Genomic DNA, 20,758 nt, shown 5'->3' on the forward strand with positions numbered 1-20,758 from the left:
TTTTTTTTTTTTATGTAAGCTCTATGCCCAATGTGGGGCTTGAACTCACAACCCCGAGATCAAGAGTTGCATGCTCTTCTGACAGAGCCAGCCAGGCACCCCAATTTACAAAGTTATTTAAATTATATTGTCCAATACCTGTCTCTAAATTCAAAATAACTCAGGAATGCCTTTTTGCAATATTAGTGTTTTCATTACTTATTACTTCAGTTATAGTAACAAGTGGTACAACGCTGCCCGAATTTGGACGAGAAAATCAAAAAGATTCTGAAGAATATCAGAAAGTTTCTATTTGTCTTGTTGACCTATTTTTTTAATTGCTGAGTTTTTTTAAGCAAGCAGTACATTTTCTGACATTATATGTCACACATCATTACGCTATATATCCTGTGCGTTTTACAGGCACAAATTAGGAAAGAACAATTCAGATGGACTAAAACTTAAAACTGTTCAAACAACTACAACTTTTTAATAGTTTTATGTCTATAAAATAAGTTTCACAATAAAGATAAAATTCACAAGATAGAAAACTCAGGCTTCCATACACCTTTCAATATAAGTCAACTTCCAGTAAAACCACCAATGTTCTTATTTAATAAAGCATTTTCCCCTAATTATATACTTATAAGAGAAAATAAGAGAAAACTTGGAAAACACAGAAAAGGTATAAAAAATGAGATTAAAATCATCAAAATTCCACCACACAGAGATAAACACTTTGTGTAAAATTCTGATTTATATTCTCTCAGATTTTTGTGGTACAATGTACTCACAAAATTGGAATAAATCTTCATAATCTGTATCAGGCTTTTTCTTCCATTTTTTTTATAAGCCCCTTATCATCCTTAAAAATAATTTCTAAAAACACAATAGTTTTGAAAAACGACTATTAACAGTTCAGTTCTAAATTAGGTTAACTCTGAATTAAACTGGGGATAAAAACCATTCCTACATTGTACATATACAATGCTCACGTAGAAGAAGGAGAACTTATAATGTTGTATTTGACCCTACATTATGTACCTTTTCCAGATGCCTTTTCATACCAGTTCAAAAGATTAGGGGACAGAATATACCATATTCACACAGTAAAGAAAGAGGTGACTCAAATTCAGGTAGGATACAAAGAAAACAAGAAAGGACATATCAGGAGAGTAATTTTCCTGGAGAGCAAATGAAAAAGAAAAGAAGAAGGACAGAATCTCCCTTCAAAAGGACTATGCGTCACTTGCCAAATTTGGATTCCTAAACTCCACAGAACACAAATGAAAACAGGTTGCTCATGGTCATTCCTCAGCAGTACTGAGAGAATACAGTCTATCACTGCCACAAAAGAGGTAACTCCTAGTCCATTAAAGAAGCTATTCCTTTCATTTCCTCTCTGACCCTGAGCCTTCTACAAAGACATAGCCCCATATTTCCAAATCATTTTGTTTTAAATCTTCGTTTCATATACCAAATGAACAAATTTATTAAAGGAGAATAAATAGCACAAATTACTTTAATATTTTATATGCCGTAGTGTTAATGCTCCTGGTACCTAAAGCAGTGTCTTGATTATCCCTTTACTGTTTAATAGTCATCATTAACACTCATTTTGTAATATATGGTACTTAACTTCTAACTAAAATCTTTATTTTCCTATGAGAAAAGTACTATAGAAAAAAATTTAATCTATTCAATCATAACAGGAAATCAATTTTAAACCAGAAAGAAACAAATGGAAGCTCTAACTACTTACAGCAGCCTTAGTCTGAGAAAGTGCATCCCACGATGTGGTTATATCTGCTGGGGAATATTGATATTTACTGAATCAGAATCTGTACAGTAGTCCTCAAAATCTGCATTTTAAAAAGCTCCTAAATGCACTCAAAAGTGTGAGAGCCATTTTATTAGGCAGAACTATTTCTCAGCGAATGCTTTATCATACTGAACCAAAACATGGTTCTTTTCCCATTCTATAAAGCCAAGCTTCCTAGTACATGGTTTAGAGTTGTATTAGACACTGATCCTATTAGTTCTTAGGACAACATCCCCACTCATAGCCCCATCAGACATCTCCGACAATAAGCAGTAACCTCAATTTACCCCACTGACTTGAACACAAAATTTTGTATTGTAGTGTATTTCACAATTATGTTGTTGAAAAGATTAGAAAACTACTCCAGACCTCAATCTACCAGTAGAAACAAAGGTAAAATCTAGTCTTTCAGATAACAGCCCTTCAAATAGTACAAGGTCACCTTTTTCCCTTAAATCATTCTTCTCTAGGATAAACAATCTCATTCCCTCCAAATGTTCCTCATGTGACATGATTTCTAGATCCCTCATAAACCCAATCATCTTCCTCCAGATATACTCTAGTTTGTCAATGAACATTAAAATATATCATGTCCTAATTTATAATAGTTTAATGAGACTGTTTAATGCATCATTTAAAAAAATAGTTCAATGAGACTGTTCTTTTTCTTATTTGTGCACGATAGGGCTAAAACTGTATTAGGAGCTATACTATACCATTTATTGACAATAATCAGAATTTCCAAGAAACTGTGTAAAACTAATTTTACATATAATGACTTTTATGTTTTCCTTTATAAAACAGTTTGCCACAGGACACCTTTGAAGGTGAGGTAACTTGCATATTTAAAACAAACTGAACTTAAAAAATTATCCACTTTTTACAAATCAAAGTATATGTATAATTTTCCTTTACTGATTAGCCCAGAATTGTATACACATGACCGAAACAAGGCACTAAGTTCTAAAGTTTAAAAAATAAATCATACCTTGAACAGTATCCTTGCTTTGAGAGTTCCTTGGATTTGGTAAAGGCACCTCTTTTGATTTGCTGCTCCTCATCCTGCCAATTTACCTACAATCATATCATCAGCATTCATTAAATATCAATATTCTAATATTAGTAAAGAAAATACTCTCATTTATCTTAACTTTCATGAAAGTCAGAATAGGATTTTGTTAACTCTAAAAGTTTTCTTTATGCCCTCTTAGGAGTCCCTTATAATCTAGTAACTTCATTTTTCCTTAGAAAATTAAACCATTAAGAAATCTATCACGACCACCTCACATCAACTAGGATGCCTGTTATCAAAAACAAACAACGAAACAAAACAACAGAAAACAGCAAGTGTTGATGTGGAGAAACTGGAACTCTTGTGCACTGTTGATGGGAATGTAAAATGATAAAGCCTCTATGGGAACAGTATGGCAGTTCCTCAAAAAATTAAAAATAGAATTAACCGGGGCACCTGGGTGGCTCAGCTGTTAAGCGTCTGCCTTCAGCTCAGGTCATGATCCCAGGGTCCTGGAATCAAGCCCTGCATCAGGTTCCCTGCTCGGCGGGAAGCCTGCTTCTCCCACTCCCACTCCCCCCGCTTGTGTTCCCTCTCTCTCTGTCTCTCTCTCTGTCAAATAAATAAATAAAATCTTTAAAAAAAAAAAACAAACAATTAACCATATGATCCAGCACAGAAGAATTGAAAACAGGGTCTCAAAGAGACATCTGTACACCCATGTTCATAGCAGCATTGTTGACAATAGTCAAAAAGTGAAAGCAATGAAAATGTCCATCAACAGATGACAAGGTAAGTAGAACGTGGTATATACATACAGTGGAATATTATTCAGCATTAAAAGGCAAATTTTGCCATTTTCTATAATACAGATGAACTGTGAGGACATCAACTAAGTGAAATAAGCCAGTTACAAAGACGAATACTATATGATTCCACTTACATAAGGTATCTAGAGTAGTCAAAATAATAGGGACAAAAAAGTAAAATAGTGGTTGCCAAGAGTTGGGGAAGGGGAAAATGGGGAGCTATCATTTAATGGGTACAGAATTTCAGTTTTGCAAGATGGAAAGTGATACAAGATGGATGGTGTTGATGGCTGCACAATGCTAGTACTTAATACCACTAAATTATACACTGAAAATGGTTAAGGTGGTACATTTTACCCTGTGCATTTTATCACAATAAAAAAATGAAAGAAAAAAAGAAAAAAATTATATCATGACTCAAAGAGAAAAATCATAATCTGCTTATGCTGACTAGACAGCTTGATAATAGTCATATAGAATATAGACTATTGAATATAGAATTATTCTGTTATAAAACTCACAAAACACTGAAAGTTTGGAAAATACAGGAGGGGAAAACTCATTCCTATTCCCCAAATCTTAATACGATCATTAAGCTATTTTGCATAGTCTCTTCTATTCTAATTTTCTTTTTTTACTCTGTGTAAAAAGTAAAAAATTTTCATTTTTGTGTCCTACTTAACTGCTGGATGTTTGTGGTAGTTTTTAAATATATTCACGAATTCTCTAATACTCCCTTCTTCAAGAAAGAAAGGTTAATTTTTCTTCCATTAAATGTAGGCTGGACTTAGGGATACTATTTAAGTAGGGCAGTACTTTATGTAAGAATATATATAAATTATCACCATTTTCTATAAAAATAGAAAAATTGAGGAAAAAGTACATTGAAAAAAATCTCCTCATAGAAAGGAGAGAATCTAATCTGTCAAAACTCTTACTATATTTTTTTTTAAGATTTTATTTATTTATTTGACAGAGAGAGAGACAGCCAGCAAGAAAGGGAACACAAGCAGGGGGAGCGGGAGAGGAAGAAGCAGGCTCCCAGCGGAGGAGCCTAATGTGGGGCTCGATCCCAGAACGCTGGGATCACGCCCTGAACCAAAGGCAGACGCTTAATGACTGAGCCACCCACGCGCCCCAAAACTCTTACTATCTTTAAAGTATAAATCTCAATCTGCAAAATGCCTCTTCTAACCACTTTAAGATGACTGTCAAATAGATTTAACTTATTCAAGATATTTATTGGGAAATAATGAAACTACCTTCCCAGTTAAATGTTTTATAGGCAACATGACAACTTTATTCTATAGCCATATGGGAATTCTGGAATTATTTACTGAACATTTGTGCATTCTCTTTTGCCTACTTAATCTGTCAAGAATTAAGAAAGGCAGGGGCTCCTGGGTGGCTCAGTTGTTAAGCATCCAGGGCGTGTTTCCGGAGTCCTGGGATCGAGCCCCGCATCGGGCTCCCTGCTCCACTGGGAGCCTGCTTCTTCCTCTCCCACTCCCCCTGCTTGTGTTCCCTGTCTCTGTCAAATAAATAAAATCTTAAAAAAAAAAAAAAAAAGAATTAAGAAAGGCAGACAAAAAACTACCATAACTACTTGTTGTCTCCTCTTCATATTTCTATAAATTAATGTTTATACAGCTTGACAGGATTATTTAGTACATAAAGGTTCATGGTTGTTACATCGTCATGTGGGTTTTATATTTCTTCAATAAAAATCACCATCATTGTCCATAGAGAACTATGTTTTAGTATTCAGTTATATTTTGTATGCTATTAATAAAAAGCAAGTATTGCTTTATTCTATTATACCTGCCCTATACTTTCCATTCTAAGCTTTCCAGGACACTTTATTTTAGATGCATCCAGTATACAGAAAATAGTTAGAACTCTTCAATCCAGAGTAATAATCTTTGTTAAGACTAAGAATAGGGAGGGGCACTTGGGTGGCTCAGTCGGCTAAGCATCTGCCTTCGGCTCAGGTCATGATCCCAGAGTCCTGGGATCAAGCCCCGCATCTCACATCCTGCATCCCACATTGGGTTCCCTGCTCAGCAGTGAGCCTGCTTCTCCCTCTGCTACTCTTCCTGCTTGTGCTCTCTCATACTCTCTCTCTCTAATAAACAAACAAATAAATTCCTTAAAAAAAGAAAAGACTAAGAATAGGGAGAATAAACTTGCATATCAATACCTAGTGCTAACATTTTTTGAGCACCTACTTGTGCAAAGTATTGTGTGTTACAGAAAAGGAAGATGAAATGACCCTGACTGACTCTCCAACCTCACCATCTAGTATAAGTATTCTTAACCTAGGGATCCATGAGTGAGATTCAAGGAATTTATAAACTCTCTGAAATTATATGTAAAATTTTGTATGTATCATCTGTGTACATGTTTTCAGAGACAGAATCATGGCCTTCATGACGTTCTCAAAGCAATCCAGTAATCAAGTAGGTGAGGTGAACACATACATAACTGAGAAACATAATAATCTGGACAATACCATAATACATGTATGATTATCACAAAAGGAAACATTAATTCTACTGGTAGAGAACTGTTAAAGCTTCTTGAGAGTATATCCTTAAAGACACCATATTAATTAGGACATGCCTACTACATGTTTGGTATGAAGAAGAAAGAAGGGACAGAGACTATTTTGCATCAGGAGCCCTAATGGCATCAGCATACCATGTTCATAGAAGTTAAGTATTCTGTTATCTAATAATAAGTTTGTCACAACCTTCCATTTGTACAATGGCAGATGGCCACGGTTTTCTTATAAATGCTTCTGAGAGTTAGACCAGAGCATCTCATTAAGTTAACATTTTAAAAGTTATTTTATGAATTGTATTATTAGAGCATTTAAAAACCATACTGTCAATAACTATGACATTCAGGAAAGGGTTAACAAATTTGCAATAGTCTGTCAGACTGCTTTATTTTCTGAGACTTGTTACCTGTGAAAGTCTAAATTTAAGTGACTGTCAATCATCCACAAAGTAGACTTTCTTCTTTACTGTGTCTTAAGATACTACCGTTACGGCATACCAAAAGGTATAAGAAATAATAATACACACTTATGTACACATCTCTCAGTGTAAGAAATAAACTACTGAAATTTGGCTGAAGTCCCCTGTGTACCTCTACTCATATTCATCTCCCACCAACCAGAAGTAATAACCACTATCCCAAACTCAATGTTTATCATGTATGTCCTCCTTGGACTCTCAACATTTTCCAAAATACAAAGGGCAATCCTTTCTATTCAGCACAAAACAAATAATCTCAAAGTATACCTTTAAAATGTTCCTTTGTCGAATCACTATGTTGTATACCTGAAACTAGCATAACATTGTGTGGCAACTATACACACACACACACACATAAAATAATGGGAACATTATAAATAATGTTCATAATGTTCCCAAAAAGATTTATTAAATGAAATTGTGTATGAATGTATTACAAATGTCAATCACTTGTCTGCCCAACCATAGCCCCCTCTCTGAAGAACAAACCTCCCCATTCCCATCCACAACCCCTCGCCCCCGCTACAGCTGATTGAAGGAGTGAAGAACTAACTCAAGAGTGGCCTATCCAGTCCCTGGCAAGAAGAGATCTAAGAATTTTAGAATGGAATGTTAAGCAACTGAGTCAATGAGCTGTGAGGAGTCAAGTTGAAAAATCATGATGATAAGCAAGATGAAGATCAAAGAAAAACAAATGAGATTCATGTAGCTTCCCCAAAAAAGGAAAAAGTGGCCTTGTTTTTAGCCATTTTCCAGTTCCCATAATACCACTACCTCATTTTCTGCCCCTGCATTTCTTGAGATCTCTCTAAGTCTTACAACAAACTTTCTTTTATTTCTCTTTATTTAAGGGAAAAAGGGACAAAATCCTACAAAAAAAAAGAGAACCCCATGAAATCCTTGATTTCAAGGCTCTAACTCACAGACAGGAAATAAGTTATTAAGAGAAATATATGTGAAATATATTTCAAATATACTATAGAAAAAATGTGTTAAATACATCGTTTAATAAAAGAGAAAGAAAATACAGAAAATTTCAATGACAATTTCTGAGACAATTCTTTTGAGAGAGGGTTATCTCTGGTTACCAGAAAACATTTTTTTTTAAATCCACTGAGAAAATTTCCCTTTATCCTTCAAATTCATTTTCTTATAAACAGTCCTTTGACTAAAAAGTCCGTACTTTCTTTCATTTACTTTCTTTTTTTTTCTTTTTTTTTTTTTTTTTTTTTTTTTTTTTTTTTTTTTTTTGGAGAGACAGAAAGAGAGCATAAGTGGGGAAGGAGGGACACAGGCAGACAGAGAGAATCTCAAGCAGGCTCCACACTCAGCATAGAGCCTGTGGGGCTTGATCTCACAATACTGGGATCATGACCTGAGCAGAAATCAAGAGTCTGATGCTCAACCAACTGAGCCACCCAGGACCCAAAAAGTCCATTATTTTCTAAAGTCTAAAAAATTATTTTTCCTGATTTACAAGTTTGTTTTTACGAAGGTCTTAAAACTAAGTTTAAACATTATATACATATGAAACATTGTATACATATAACTATATGTATACATATATAGTCCATCTGTCCAGAAAATCTAGGAAATATACCTTTGTATTAACACAATTTTCCAGTTGGGTATAACTCTATTACATTTGGGGTTTTAAGCTTTCATCTTGAAACACTCACTACTCTCGGGATCAATAAAACATATCTGTCCTACTTTCCTTATCCTCTTGTTTTTTTTTCCCTTAACCGATGGCTTACTTCTCTACTTTTGCCCAATTCATCAACGGTAACATTTCCAAAGGTTCTGTTCTTAGGCCTCTTCTTTCCTAGCGCCTTCTTCCCAGGCAATCTCACACACTTTCATGGTTTCAAACCACTTCCTAAATATCATCCCATTTCTGTCCTAGGTCTTTCTCTGGACCCAAGTTTTCAGTCTATTAGATAGTCCACCTCCAAATCCCACTGGCACTTCAAATTTACCAAGTTCAGAACCAAATTCATTATTGTCTATATTCAAAATCATTCCTTTTTCTCTTAGCAAATGGGGTTGTCATGCATCCAGTTTACCTTTGACATTTCTGCCTCTCCCTCACCATCATTCACTGAGTTACCAAGTCAATACTATCTTTAAGATGTTTCTCTCATAAAATAGACCTCCATAAAGCTGTTGAAAAAAAATTTTCCAGATATTTTTAACTTCTCTCTTCCTCTCTCTCTCCCCCTTACCTCTGTTCAGAGCATTATTTTTAACCTAAATTGTGGTAAAAGTTTCCTAAATTATTCTGTCCCTAATTCATTCTCCATACTGCAACCACAATTATCTTTTCGAAAACAGAACCTAGCAATTCTGCTTTTATAGCTCTTCAATGACTATCACCTATGAGATAAAATTCCAAATTCCTTAGCATGATGGAACTTGGGATCCTCCACAACCTTAATTTAGTCTTTACCCCCTTGCTATCTTTACTGTATACCAGTTGTTCTTGTCAAAAGGCCATAGCTAGAGTGCATTCCCTAAACATGCAGAAATTTTCATTACCTCCTTATCTTCTTTTCCTAAATTTTCTCTGGCAATAATAATCTTCAAGTCAAAATGTTAATGCCATCTACTATAAATCTTTCCCCAACTGTTTCTTAACAGAATTACTACTTCATCTGTTTCCCCAATAGCACTCTGTTAACTTTTTAAAATATTTTTTTTATTTATTTGTCAGAGAGAGAGCACAACCAGAAGGAGCAGCAGGCGGAGGGAGAAGTACGCTCTCCACTGAACAGGGAGCCCAATGCGGGACTCAATGCCAGGACCCTGGGATCATGACCGGAGCTGAAGGCAGATGCTTAACCGACTAAGCACCCAGGTGTCCCGTACTCTGTTAACTTTTTAGAGCCCTTATCATTAGACACACACACACACACACACACACACACACACACACACACCATTCATTCAATCATTCATTCAATGAACATTCCTTGAGCACTTAATGCTCACAATGTAGTGACACACATAAACAGATAGCATACAATGTGGTAAATTTATAACGTTACAAATAGCTCATGTGTATCAGTCTCTCCTCAACGTTGTATGGTCCTTAAGGACTACATCGCTCTCACAGGCGCATACATGCTCTCTCTCTCAAATAAATAAAATCTTTAAAAAAAAACCAAAAAAACAGGAAAAGGAACACAATTAACAAACATCACTAGGCTAGTAAGCCAGGAAAAAAAAAATGTAAAACAAGGAAATGAAATTCATATACTATTTTGCAAGAAGCCTGTAAGAACATATGGTGAAAGAAACTACAAGCCACACACCCAAAAAGCATAATTGACCTTGCTGATAATAACAGTGTAAAGAAGAGGGCTACAGGTGACCATATAATAAATTAAATATATGATGCCACGGAAACAAGGGGAGTCATTTGATAAAAGCATATCATCATTAATGTGCAATGAATCAGATGACTGGAGCAAAAGACAATGCTTTTGCTTTGTCTATATAACCAAATAAAAGCCTTACTATGATTAGGCAAAAAAAAAAAAAAAAAAAAAAAAAAAAAAAGTACTGGGGCGCCTGGGTGGCACAGCAGTTAAGCATCTGCCTTCGGCTCAGGGCGTGATCCCAGAGTTGCGGAATCGAGCCCCACATCAGGCTCCTCCGCTATGAGCCTGCTTCTTCCTCTCCCACTCCCCCTGCTTGTGTTCCCTCTCTCGCTGGCTGTCTCTATCTCTGTCGAATAAATAAATAAAATCTTAAAAAAAAAAAAGTACAAGAATTATGTATAAACTGTATTGGAGGTTCATTTATTCACTCTGGACATGAACAAAGTAATGAACATTAAAGTGGAACAGTAAAACATTACCATCTAGAGCCCGTGAACAGCAGAAACTACTCAGAAAGGGAAGACATTTCTCCCAGCTACTCACCAAGAGCAAAGATTAACTAACTCCTAGACCCATGGCTTCAACCTCATATAAAGTCTTAGTGTTTCTTAGAGAGGAATGGAGTGGCCCCATCTAAACAGATTCTTTGTGGGAATTAACAGAGGGGTACCATTAACTACCAGGCTACAACTTGACAAACACATCTACCTTGTTACGAATACTTTGTTAGCAATCAAGTTCCCTGATTCTGCAAGTATGGTGATACTGCTGAGTGCCATCAACAGACCTGAACTCTATCTAACTGACCATGAAACTTAGTGACAAAGACTCCAACATGCCGAGAGTCTCTAACAGACAGTAAGAAGCCAGAAATCTAGGCACACTGTCCTAGATCATATTTGATTAATTCAATCAGTCAACAATGTATTCTTTTTCCTAAAACCCATACCATACCATTCCTTCTAAAATCCTACAAGCTAAAGTGAGCTGAAAGGGGAGGTGGGTTTCCTAATACTTTTCTCTATTATCATCTCTGGTCCTTTCACTAGTACAGTTTTACTTAAGAAAATCTTCTTAAAATTAGAGAAATTCGCTAAAATTCATTTGCTAAAAACCAAATTTGTTATATTCTCTTCAAATACTAGGATATTTTCCTCTTTTCCCCCATTTACCTCCCATTTTCTACTACGATATTTTTTCCTTTTACTTACTCCTTTTCTGTTTTCCATAGTATTCTCTTATCTGACTTCCTCTCCTCCGTTTCTCACCTTTAGTTTCCCTATTTTTATATCTACTATTCATATTTATACCAAACGTGCTTATGATTAATTTTTCTAAATCTAAAAATGGTATGAATAAACCTACAACATAATAAAAATTCTCTGAAAACTCAGAAAGACCCTTACCATGATGAATGAGATATACAACACACACACACACACACCCAAGACACACAAAACACACAAGCACAAATACACATTTATTTAAACACATTATGAGAATATGCTTGGCTTCTTTTTTTAAAATGTGGGCACATGATGTGAACTAGTATTAAGGATAACGTACAAACTATTAGTCTTGACATGCCAGCATAACATGTACCTTCACTCAAAATGTACCTTTACTCATAAAGTCATCATAGCTGCTGTTTAATCCATAGCAAATAGGGACACACAGAAAACATTCTTTATATTTAAATGGCTTTTAAATATAATACTTTAAAATCATTACTCCCTCTACTTAACCTCTGTAGCTAGTCTTTAAGCCTATAAAGTTAATTCCTTCCCAAATAACCCACATGTACATTCCCAATCGTTCCCACGGCAAGTGAGTTTCAGAGCAGCTACTTAATGCCCTCCTCCAAACAGCTAGAGTTCCTGTCTCCCGAGCCTACTGTCTCAAGCAGCTCTAGGAGAATCACCTAGATAATATTAAAAACTGAAATGCTCAGGCTCCACCCCAAGAGATTCTGAATCAGTGAGTCTGAGGAGAGGCCAAAAACCTGTATTTTTAAAGGTCTACAGGGCTCCCAATACACAGCTTTGAGAACTACAGCTCTAGAGATTATATTCAATTCTACTCTTTGAAGCCCGAAGCTTCCAAAAACACTGTTGATTACATAAAGATGAGCATCAGTGGAGAGAATTAATCCTATTCCCCAACTACCTGAGACCATTTCTCCTCTGAAGTTCCAGAACACTTGAGAGCAAAAAATACCTTTAAACCAGAAGCTAAAGTTATAGACTTCTATGGAGGGGAGGCAGGGGTGACCATGAAGGCAATTAATAGTTACTAATCATACCTACCATTTTCTGTGTTCCTTCTATGTGGGCCAAGGACCGTATTGTTTTCCACATCTTATCTTCAGTCTCTATCACAACCCACAATCCTCTTATTTGCCTTTTACTCCTCCCCTTAACCTAAAGCTCTGTTCAATGCAACTGGAAATCTTTATACTTTATATTTCTCTGTCCCCCCTCCTTTATATATTGAGGCCACAGGGTAGGAGAAAAGTGCACAATGTACCACCCCCCTACCCCTTCCCCTATGCATTAAAATCCCTTATTTACCCTTTTCCCCCCCCCTCCTATTTCTTCCCACCCCTTTCCTGGAAAAAAAAAAAAAAAGAGCCTTTTCCTCTCTGTGACCCTAAGAACATACGGCACAGGGAAACTGCCTCCATTTGGACCTGGCTCTGCTCTCAGGTTTCTCTCGTCCAATTCTGCTCTTTTCCTGGTGCTCTTTTTCTCAGTGGGGTATGTGTAACAGAACAGCCATGGGCTTTTGGGGACCATTAACATTTTTTTTCTTTTTTGTTTATAAAAACACTAAACATTCAATTCCAGGGAACCAAAATTCCACCTCCCCACCGAACACTACTAAGGGGCATATCTTCTGCTCCATACCTTTTTCTGTTTTTCTTTCTCTCTTGTTAATGCTTTTAGAAACAAATGAGTTTTTTTATATAAAGTTTTTAAAGTGTGGGGAAAAAAAGTATGTATCTATTTTACTGATGAAGAAACAGTATCACACAGACTATAGAAAACAGTCCAAGGTCATTCAGTGACAGATCTGGAAATTAAATCTCTCTCTCTCTCTCTCTCTCTCTCAAACCTCTGAAAGCCTCTAACAGGCATTCACATAATGCCTCTCATAATATTCAAACTCAGCCACCATTTATATCATCCCTATCCTCTCTCAGAATTTCATCACAAGGCACTTGGCTTTCTCACCTCAATTCTAGCCTCTTTACAGCCTCTGTTCCATTAACTTCGATGCACTTTAACTTCTTTAGAGAATGCCATTTAACCCACTCGTCTTGACTGTTATCAAACTCGGAGGAAAGGCCGAGACTTCCTCACATTTGTCTACAGATAAAGCATTTTACCCCACCCTGCATTCTCAACAGCGCAGGTAAGATATTTCAGCAACCTCCTTGGTGTCACGTCAGACTGTTCTTCCACACTCATGAAAAACCTCTTCCTCAATCTGACCCATGCCACCCACTTGTTTAACAGATATCTGCCGAGTGCCATGCATGTAGTAGGAATGAAAAGTACTAAGCATTGGGGTTATGGCAGTGAAAAGAAACATGGCCCCCACACTAAAGAAATCTAAAGGTTTACTCAGAAGGTTGATATTCCACAAATATTACAAGTAGGATGAAAATAATTAAGGGGAAAAAAAGGAAAATGCCACAGAAGCATGTAACAGAAGGAAATTCATCAAATCTGGGTAGTGGAGAGGAAAGTGTCATTAAATCTAAGAGCTAAAGGATGAATACAGGTGGGCAAGAAAGAGCTTTCCAGGCAGTAGGAACAATATTTGGAATGGCCCTGAGACAAAAAAGACATGACACAGTTTAAGAAACCAAAAAGTCCCATGTGTTGGAAAGGAAAAATGTCAAGAGATGAAGCTGGAGAAGGAAAGGAACTAGATCATGTGGGGTTTCCAACATGATTTGCTTTTAAAGGATCAATTGTTGGCCACTCCTCTCTTATGACCACAGTTTTGAGAAACCAATAACACAGAATCTGTATCACTCTATTGCATTTTGTCTCCTTACTATACTGCAAGCTTCTGAAACTTCAGAAAACTTAAGAATACTTTCTTTTTTTTTAATTAGAGAGAGGGTGGAGGAGTGGGAGAAGGAGAGAGAGAATCCCAAGCAGGCTCATGCCCAGCACAGATCCCGACACAGGGCTCAATCTCACAACCCTGAAATCATGACCTGAGCTAAAATCAAGAGTCGGACACTTAACCGACTGAGCCACCCAAGTGCCCCAAACTTAAGAATACTTTTATTACTCATTTAAGTGACTCAAGAGTTTCAGTCTAGTGTCCATTTTACAGTGAGTGAATTTAACTGACATCTTGTAGAGAAACAAGCTGTTTCATGCAAAAGTCAGAAGCATAAATGAACAATGCTGCTTTCTTCAGACTAAAGTCAAATATCATGAGGACTAAAAAAAGAAACTATATTTGACATGGTTCTATTTACATCACGTAAAATATGAAAAGCTCAAAACAATAGTCAACTTCCAAAAGTTAGCTAAGGATGATTCTAACTTGCCAACCGAAAACAGAAATAGAATTTCACTAAAGCTATAAAAACGATATAAAAGAATCTGGTTAAGATGAAACATATAAAAACCTGAAGCACCTCGTATCAAACAAGTATGCAACTTCAAAAAAACTATTTACTTGATAGCAAACAAGGAGTCCACACTTCAAAGTATCACCCAAATACTCACTTCATACGGGAAGCACAAAGGCTCAGAGAAAACTAACAACAGTCAAGAAATTTAAAAGAATTACATTTACCATTTAACGTCCCCACTTATCATGCAGGCTAAGAGTTCATAAAAAGTAACTTTTAGAGGAAAGGAGCCACATGAATACTTCGTCTGTTTTAAGATCTTCCCATCTTCTGGGGCGCCTGGGTGGCGCAGTCGTTAAGCGTCTGACTTCGGTTCAGGGCGTGATCCCGGGGTCCTGGGATCGAGCCCCGCATCAGGCTCCTCTGCTGGGAGCCTGCTTCTTCCTCTCCCACTCCCCCTGCTTGTGTTCCCTCTCTCGCTGGCTGTCTCTCTCTCTCTGTCAAATAAATAAATAAAATCTTAAAAAAAAAAAAAAAGATCTTCCCATCTTCAGGTTCTTTCAAGAAACTTCAACCATCAATTACATTTTCTCTCATGTGTATGTCTAGGCTCCTCCTCTCACCAAGATTCTTCCTATCAGCATTTATACTTAATCTTCTTATTTAAAACAACACCAAAGTCCCACAACCTAGCACCCTCCTCCACTACTGCTTTCTTTTTCCTTTACAAACTTCTCAAAAAAGTTGACTGAATACACTCAGTCTCCATTTAGAGATACTTTTCACTCTCTCTTCAAGCCATTCCAATGTGTATAAATGCACTCCCATTTCTCCATAACAGCTCTCACTAAAATCACCAAAGATCTCTTCATCTCTAAATCTAATGGGCATTTTTTTTTTTTTAACACAGGGCTTGAACTCATGACCATGAGATCAAGACCTGAGCTGAGACCAAACATCGGATGCTTAACTGACTGAGCCACCCAGGCACCCCTAGGCATTTTCAAATGAAAAGTCCCATCTTGCTTGGCCTCTTGGCAGCATTCATCACAGTTAACTACTCTCTTGAAATACTCATTTCCCTTGGCTTCCATACACTACACTCTGGTTTTCCATCTTCTCTCTAGTTCTTTTTCTTACTCTACTCTGCTAGCTAGTCCTTTTCTCTTAAATCTAGAGATTCAAGCAGGTTTGACCATGGGCTCTTTTCTAACACTATACTCTGGGTGACCTCACCAAGCCCAAGGCTTCAAATACCATGTATATGCCAATGACTGCCAAACTCTGGCCCATATCTTATCTCTGATATGCTAACCCACATATCAAACCATTTATTCAGAAACCTCAAAGGCACGTCTTACCCAACATCTCCAAAAGCCAACTTACAATTATTCCCAAAAAACAAGCATGAGGTATTCTCTATCTCAGTCCAGATGTACAAGCCAGAAATATCCACAAGAGGTGATTATAACTACATGACCTCTAAGGTCCTATTCTACTCTAAATTTATAATCTATACCACCAGTTCCAACCATGGTCCAAGGATCTCTTAGGGTCCACCTTCCAGGAGGAGTCTTTGAAATCAAAACTATTTCCATAATAATATTAAGACATTAATCCTCTTTTTCACTTTCATTCTGAGAATGTATAGTGCAGGCTCCCAAAGGCTACATGATATATGATATCACAACAGATTGAATGCAGAAGGAGGTATGAGAATCCAGATGCCTTCTATTAAGTGAGACATTAAAAAGATTTGAAAAATGTCCAACAATGTCACTCCTTTCACTAAATGTTTTTGTTCTGGAAAAATAGTTATTTTTCATTTAAAAAATGTTACTTGGTCACTTTAATATGGATTTGTTATTTTAAATAAGTTAATAAGTATACTTAAAACTTCCATACCATGCATCTTTTCCCTAGGAAACTAGAAATCAACCACAAGAAAAAAATCTGGAAAAAACACAAATACATGGTGGTTAAATAACATGCTACTAAAAATTAAATGGGTCAACCAAGAAATCAAAGAGGAAATCAAAAAATACATAGAGACAAATGAAAATGAAAACACAACGGTCCAAAATCTTTGAGATGCAGCAAAAGGTGTTCTGAGAAGGAAGTTTATAGCAACACAGGCCTACTGGAAGAAGCAGAAAAATTTCAAATAAACAACCTAACCTGACACTTAAATGAGATTCAAAAAGAACAACAAACAAAACCCAAAATCAACAGAATGGAAGGAAACAGAAAGGGATAGAGCAGAAATAAATGAAATAGAAACTTTAAAAAAAGCAGTAGAACAGATCAATAAAGCCAGGAGCTCTGGTTCTTTTTTTTTTTTTTTTTTTAAAGATTTTTTATTTATTTATGTGACAGAGAGACAGCAGCGAGAGAGGGAACACAGCAGGCGAGTGAGAGAGGAAGAAGCAGGCTCCCAGCGGAGGAGCCCGATGTGGGACTCGATCCCGGAATGCCGGGATCACGCCCTGAGCCGAAGGCAGACGCTTTAACGACTGCGCTACCCAGGTGCCCCAGGAGCTCTGGTTCTTGATCAACAAAACTAATAAACCTTTAGCCAGACTCATTAAAAAAGAAAAAAAAAAGAGAGAGAGAGGACTCAAATAAAATCACAAATGAAAGAGGAGAAACACCAACCAACCCTAGAACTATAAAGGATTATAAGAGAATATTATGAAAAATGGTATGACAACAAATTGGACAAACTAGAAGAAATAAATTCCTAGAACCATACAACTTCCCAAAACTGAATCAGGAAGAAACAAAAAACTTGAATAGATTGATTACCAGCAATGAAATTATATCAGTAATGAAAAAAAACTCCCAGCAAACAAAAGTCTAGAACCACATGGTTTCACAGGTGAATTCTACCAAACATTTAAAGAAGAGTTAATACCTATTCTTCTCAAACTATTCCAAAAAATAGACGAGGAAGGAAAGCTTCCAAATTCATTTCATGAGGCTACCACTACCCTGATACCAAAACCAGATAAAGACACTACCAAAAAAAAAAAAAACAAAAACAAAAACAAAAAAACAAAAACTACAGGTCAATATCTCTGATGCACACAGACGCAAAAATCCTCAACAAAATATTGGCAAACTGAATCCAACAATACATTTTAAAAAAATCATTCACCACAACCAAGTGGGATTTATTCCTGGTATGCAAGGGTGATCAATATTCACAAATCAATCACTGTGATACACCACACCAACAAGAGAAAGGATAAAAACCATATGACTATTTCAAGAGATGCAGGAAAAGCATTTGACAAAGTACAACATCCATTCATGATAAAAACCCTCAATAAAGAAGAAAGTCCCTAACTACCCAAAGCAATGTAGATTTAATGCAGTCTCTATCAAAATACCAACAGCATTTTCAGAGAACTACAACAAATAATCCTAAAATTTGTTTGGAGCCACAGAAAACCCCAAATAGCCAAAGCAATCTTGAAGAAGAATAACTAAACTAGAGGTATCACAATCCCAGATTTCAAGATATATTAGAGAGCTGTAGTAATCAAAACAGTATGGTACTGGCACAAAAACAGACATATAAATCAATGGAACAGAATAGAAAACCCAGAAATAAACCCACAATTAGATGGTCAATTAATCTTCAACGAGGATACACAATGGGATAAAGACAGTCTCTTCAAAAAATGGCGTTGGGGAAACTAGACAGCTACATGCAAAAGAATAAAACTGGACCACTCTCTTAAACCATACACAAAAATAAAAACTCGAAATGGATTAAGGACCTAAACATGAGATCTGAAACCATAAAAATCCTAGAAGAGAGCACAAGCAGTACTCAGCCATAGCAACATTTTACTAGGTAGGATTCTGAGGCAAGAGAAAGAAAAGCAAACATAAACTATTGGGACTATACCAAAATAAAAAGCTTCTGCAAAGCTAAGGAAAACAACCATCAAAACTAAAAGACAACTTAACTGAATGGGAGAAGATATATGCAAACGACATATCCAAAAAAAAAAAAAAAAAAGTTAGTACCCAAGATAAATAAAGAACTTATATAACTCAACACACACACAAAAACAAATAATCAATTAAAAAATGGGCAGAAGAGGAGGGGCATCCAGGTGGCTCAGTCGGATAAGTGTCTGCCTTCAGCTCAGATCATGATCCCAGGGTCCCAGCTGAGCAGGGAGCCTGCTTCTTCCTCTCTTCCCCACTCATGCTCTCTGTCGCTTTCTCTGTCTCTCTCTCTCTCAAATAAAAATGCTGCATGTGGAGATGGCTTAAGATTCTCTCTCTCCGTCTCCCTCTGCCCACCTCCCCTCTCTAAAAAATAATAATAATAAAATTAAAATAAAAAATGGGCAGAAGATATGAACCAGACATTTCTACAAAGACATCCAGATGGCCAACAGACACATGAAAAGATGCTCAACATCACTCACCATCAGGAAAATGAAAATCAAAACCACAATGAGAGATCACCTCACACCTGTCAGAATGGTGAAAATCAAAAATACAAGAAACAAGTGTTGGCATGGATGTGTTGGTGGGAATGCAAACTGGTGCAGCCACTATGAAAACTGGTATGGAGGGTCCTCCAAAAATTAAAAATAGAGCTACCATATGATCCGTCCAGTAATTCCACTACTGGGTATTTACCCAAAGAATACAAAAACACTAATCTGAAAAGATATATGCACCCCTATGTTTATAGCAGCATTATTTCCAATCACCAAAATATGTAAGCAGACCAAGTGTCCACTGATAGATGAATGGATAAAGATGTGGGATGCGTTTGTGCGCATGTGCGCACGCGTGTATGTGTATAATGGAATATTAGTCAGCCACGAGAAACGAAATCTTGCTATTTGCAACAACATGGATGGCTTCAGAGCATATAACGCTAAGTGAAATAAGTCAGAGAAAGACAAATACCATATGATTTCACTCATGTGTGGAATTTAAGAAACAAAACAAACAAAGAGTGAAAAAGAGACAAACCAAAAAACAGACTCTTAACTATGGAGAACAAATGGATCAGTGAAATAGGTGAAGGAGATTAAGAGTACACTCATCATGGTGAACACGGAGTAATGTATAGAATTGTTGGATCACTATATTGTACACTTGATACTAATATAACACTGTATGTTAACTATACTGGAATTAAAATTTTTAAAAAACTAATATATATGTTTAAAACTTCTAATATAGCAAATACCAATAGATATAACCCACGTAAACAAAAGTTCTTAAGTTTTTAATAACTCGAGTATAAAGTGGTCTAGACACAAGAAAGTTTGAGAAATGCTGATCTATACACTTATCATATAACACAAATAAGATAGAAGATGACATTTTTATGAACTAGCCAATTCTCAAGTACCTTCTAGCAGCAAATTTTCCCTTTACATTTACTGACAGGGCTCTCATTCAGTCACACAGATTTGGCTCAATTATTTATTGGGCTCCTACTATGTGCCTGGCCCTGGGGATAGAGATGAAAGAAATTACTTTGTTTTGGCTCTCAAAGAGAATGTTTTCCACACCTTTGCTATGTTTCAGTTCTCTCATCTCTATCAGATCCCATGTAACAACCACGGCTGCCTGAAAGAATGAGAAAAGACAACCCTGCAATAGTCATACTATCTCGTCTAAATATAAAATGGGCAAATTTAGTAGGGACCAGGCTAGAAAAAAGGAGTAAACATTCCAGTTCTAGGTCAGACCTACTGAACTGTTACAAGTAAATTCTCAGAATAACCAACACTCCGCATACTATAGTATAATACACAAATACAAATGACCTGAGAATTTAGCCTCACCTCTCTTCACATTTAAAATACAAAAACCCCAACACTACTTTTACAAATACAAGGCTGATCTACTGTAATCTAGGAAATCCAGAAAGAAACTATGTAACATTTGGTACCAGTTTGGCCTTTGGAACATAAGTGGCAGGGTGAGGATCACAAAGAACATAATATCCCCCACTGACAGGAAATGAGCTATACTTGACTACAGGTGCCCCTAGTCTTTTAACTTAAGGAAAAGTTAATGACAATGAACAAGACCAAGAACAATGCGGGGGGGGGGGGGGGGGGGG

At 36.5% G+C, this 20,758-nt stretch overlaps 1 protein-coding gene across 1 annotated transcript in view; it reads right to left on the reverse strand.

Annotated features, from left to right (window-relative positions):
- CEP350 (centrosomal protein 350) overlaps window positions 1–20,758 on the reverse strand; it is a 150,859-nt gene that overhangs the window by 123,857 nt on the left and 6,244 nt on the right. The window contains exons 2-3 of the mRNA XM_040636325.1: window positions 2,790–2,875; window positions 1,742–1,785 (exon numbers count right to left, since the gene is read on the reverse strand). Of these exons, the coding sequence (XP_040492259.1) occupies window positions 1,742–1,785; window positions 2,790–2,862 (117 nt within the window). The 5' untranslated portion in view covers window positions 2,863–2,875. The remainder of the gene's footprint in view (window positions 1–1,741; window positions 1,786–2,789; window positions 2,876–20,758) is intronic.

This window comes from Ursus maritimus, unplaced genomic scaffold, assembly GCF_017311325.1.
Source record: "Ursus maritimus isolate PB19 unplaced genomic scaffold, ASM1731132v1 scaffold_2, whole genome shotgun sequence".
Classification (NCBI taxonomy): domain Eukaryota; kingdom Metazoa; phylum Chordata; class Mammalia; order Carnivora; family Ursidae; genus Ursus; species Ursus maritimus.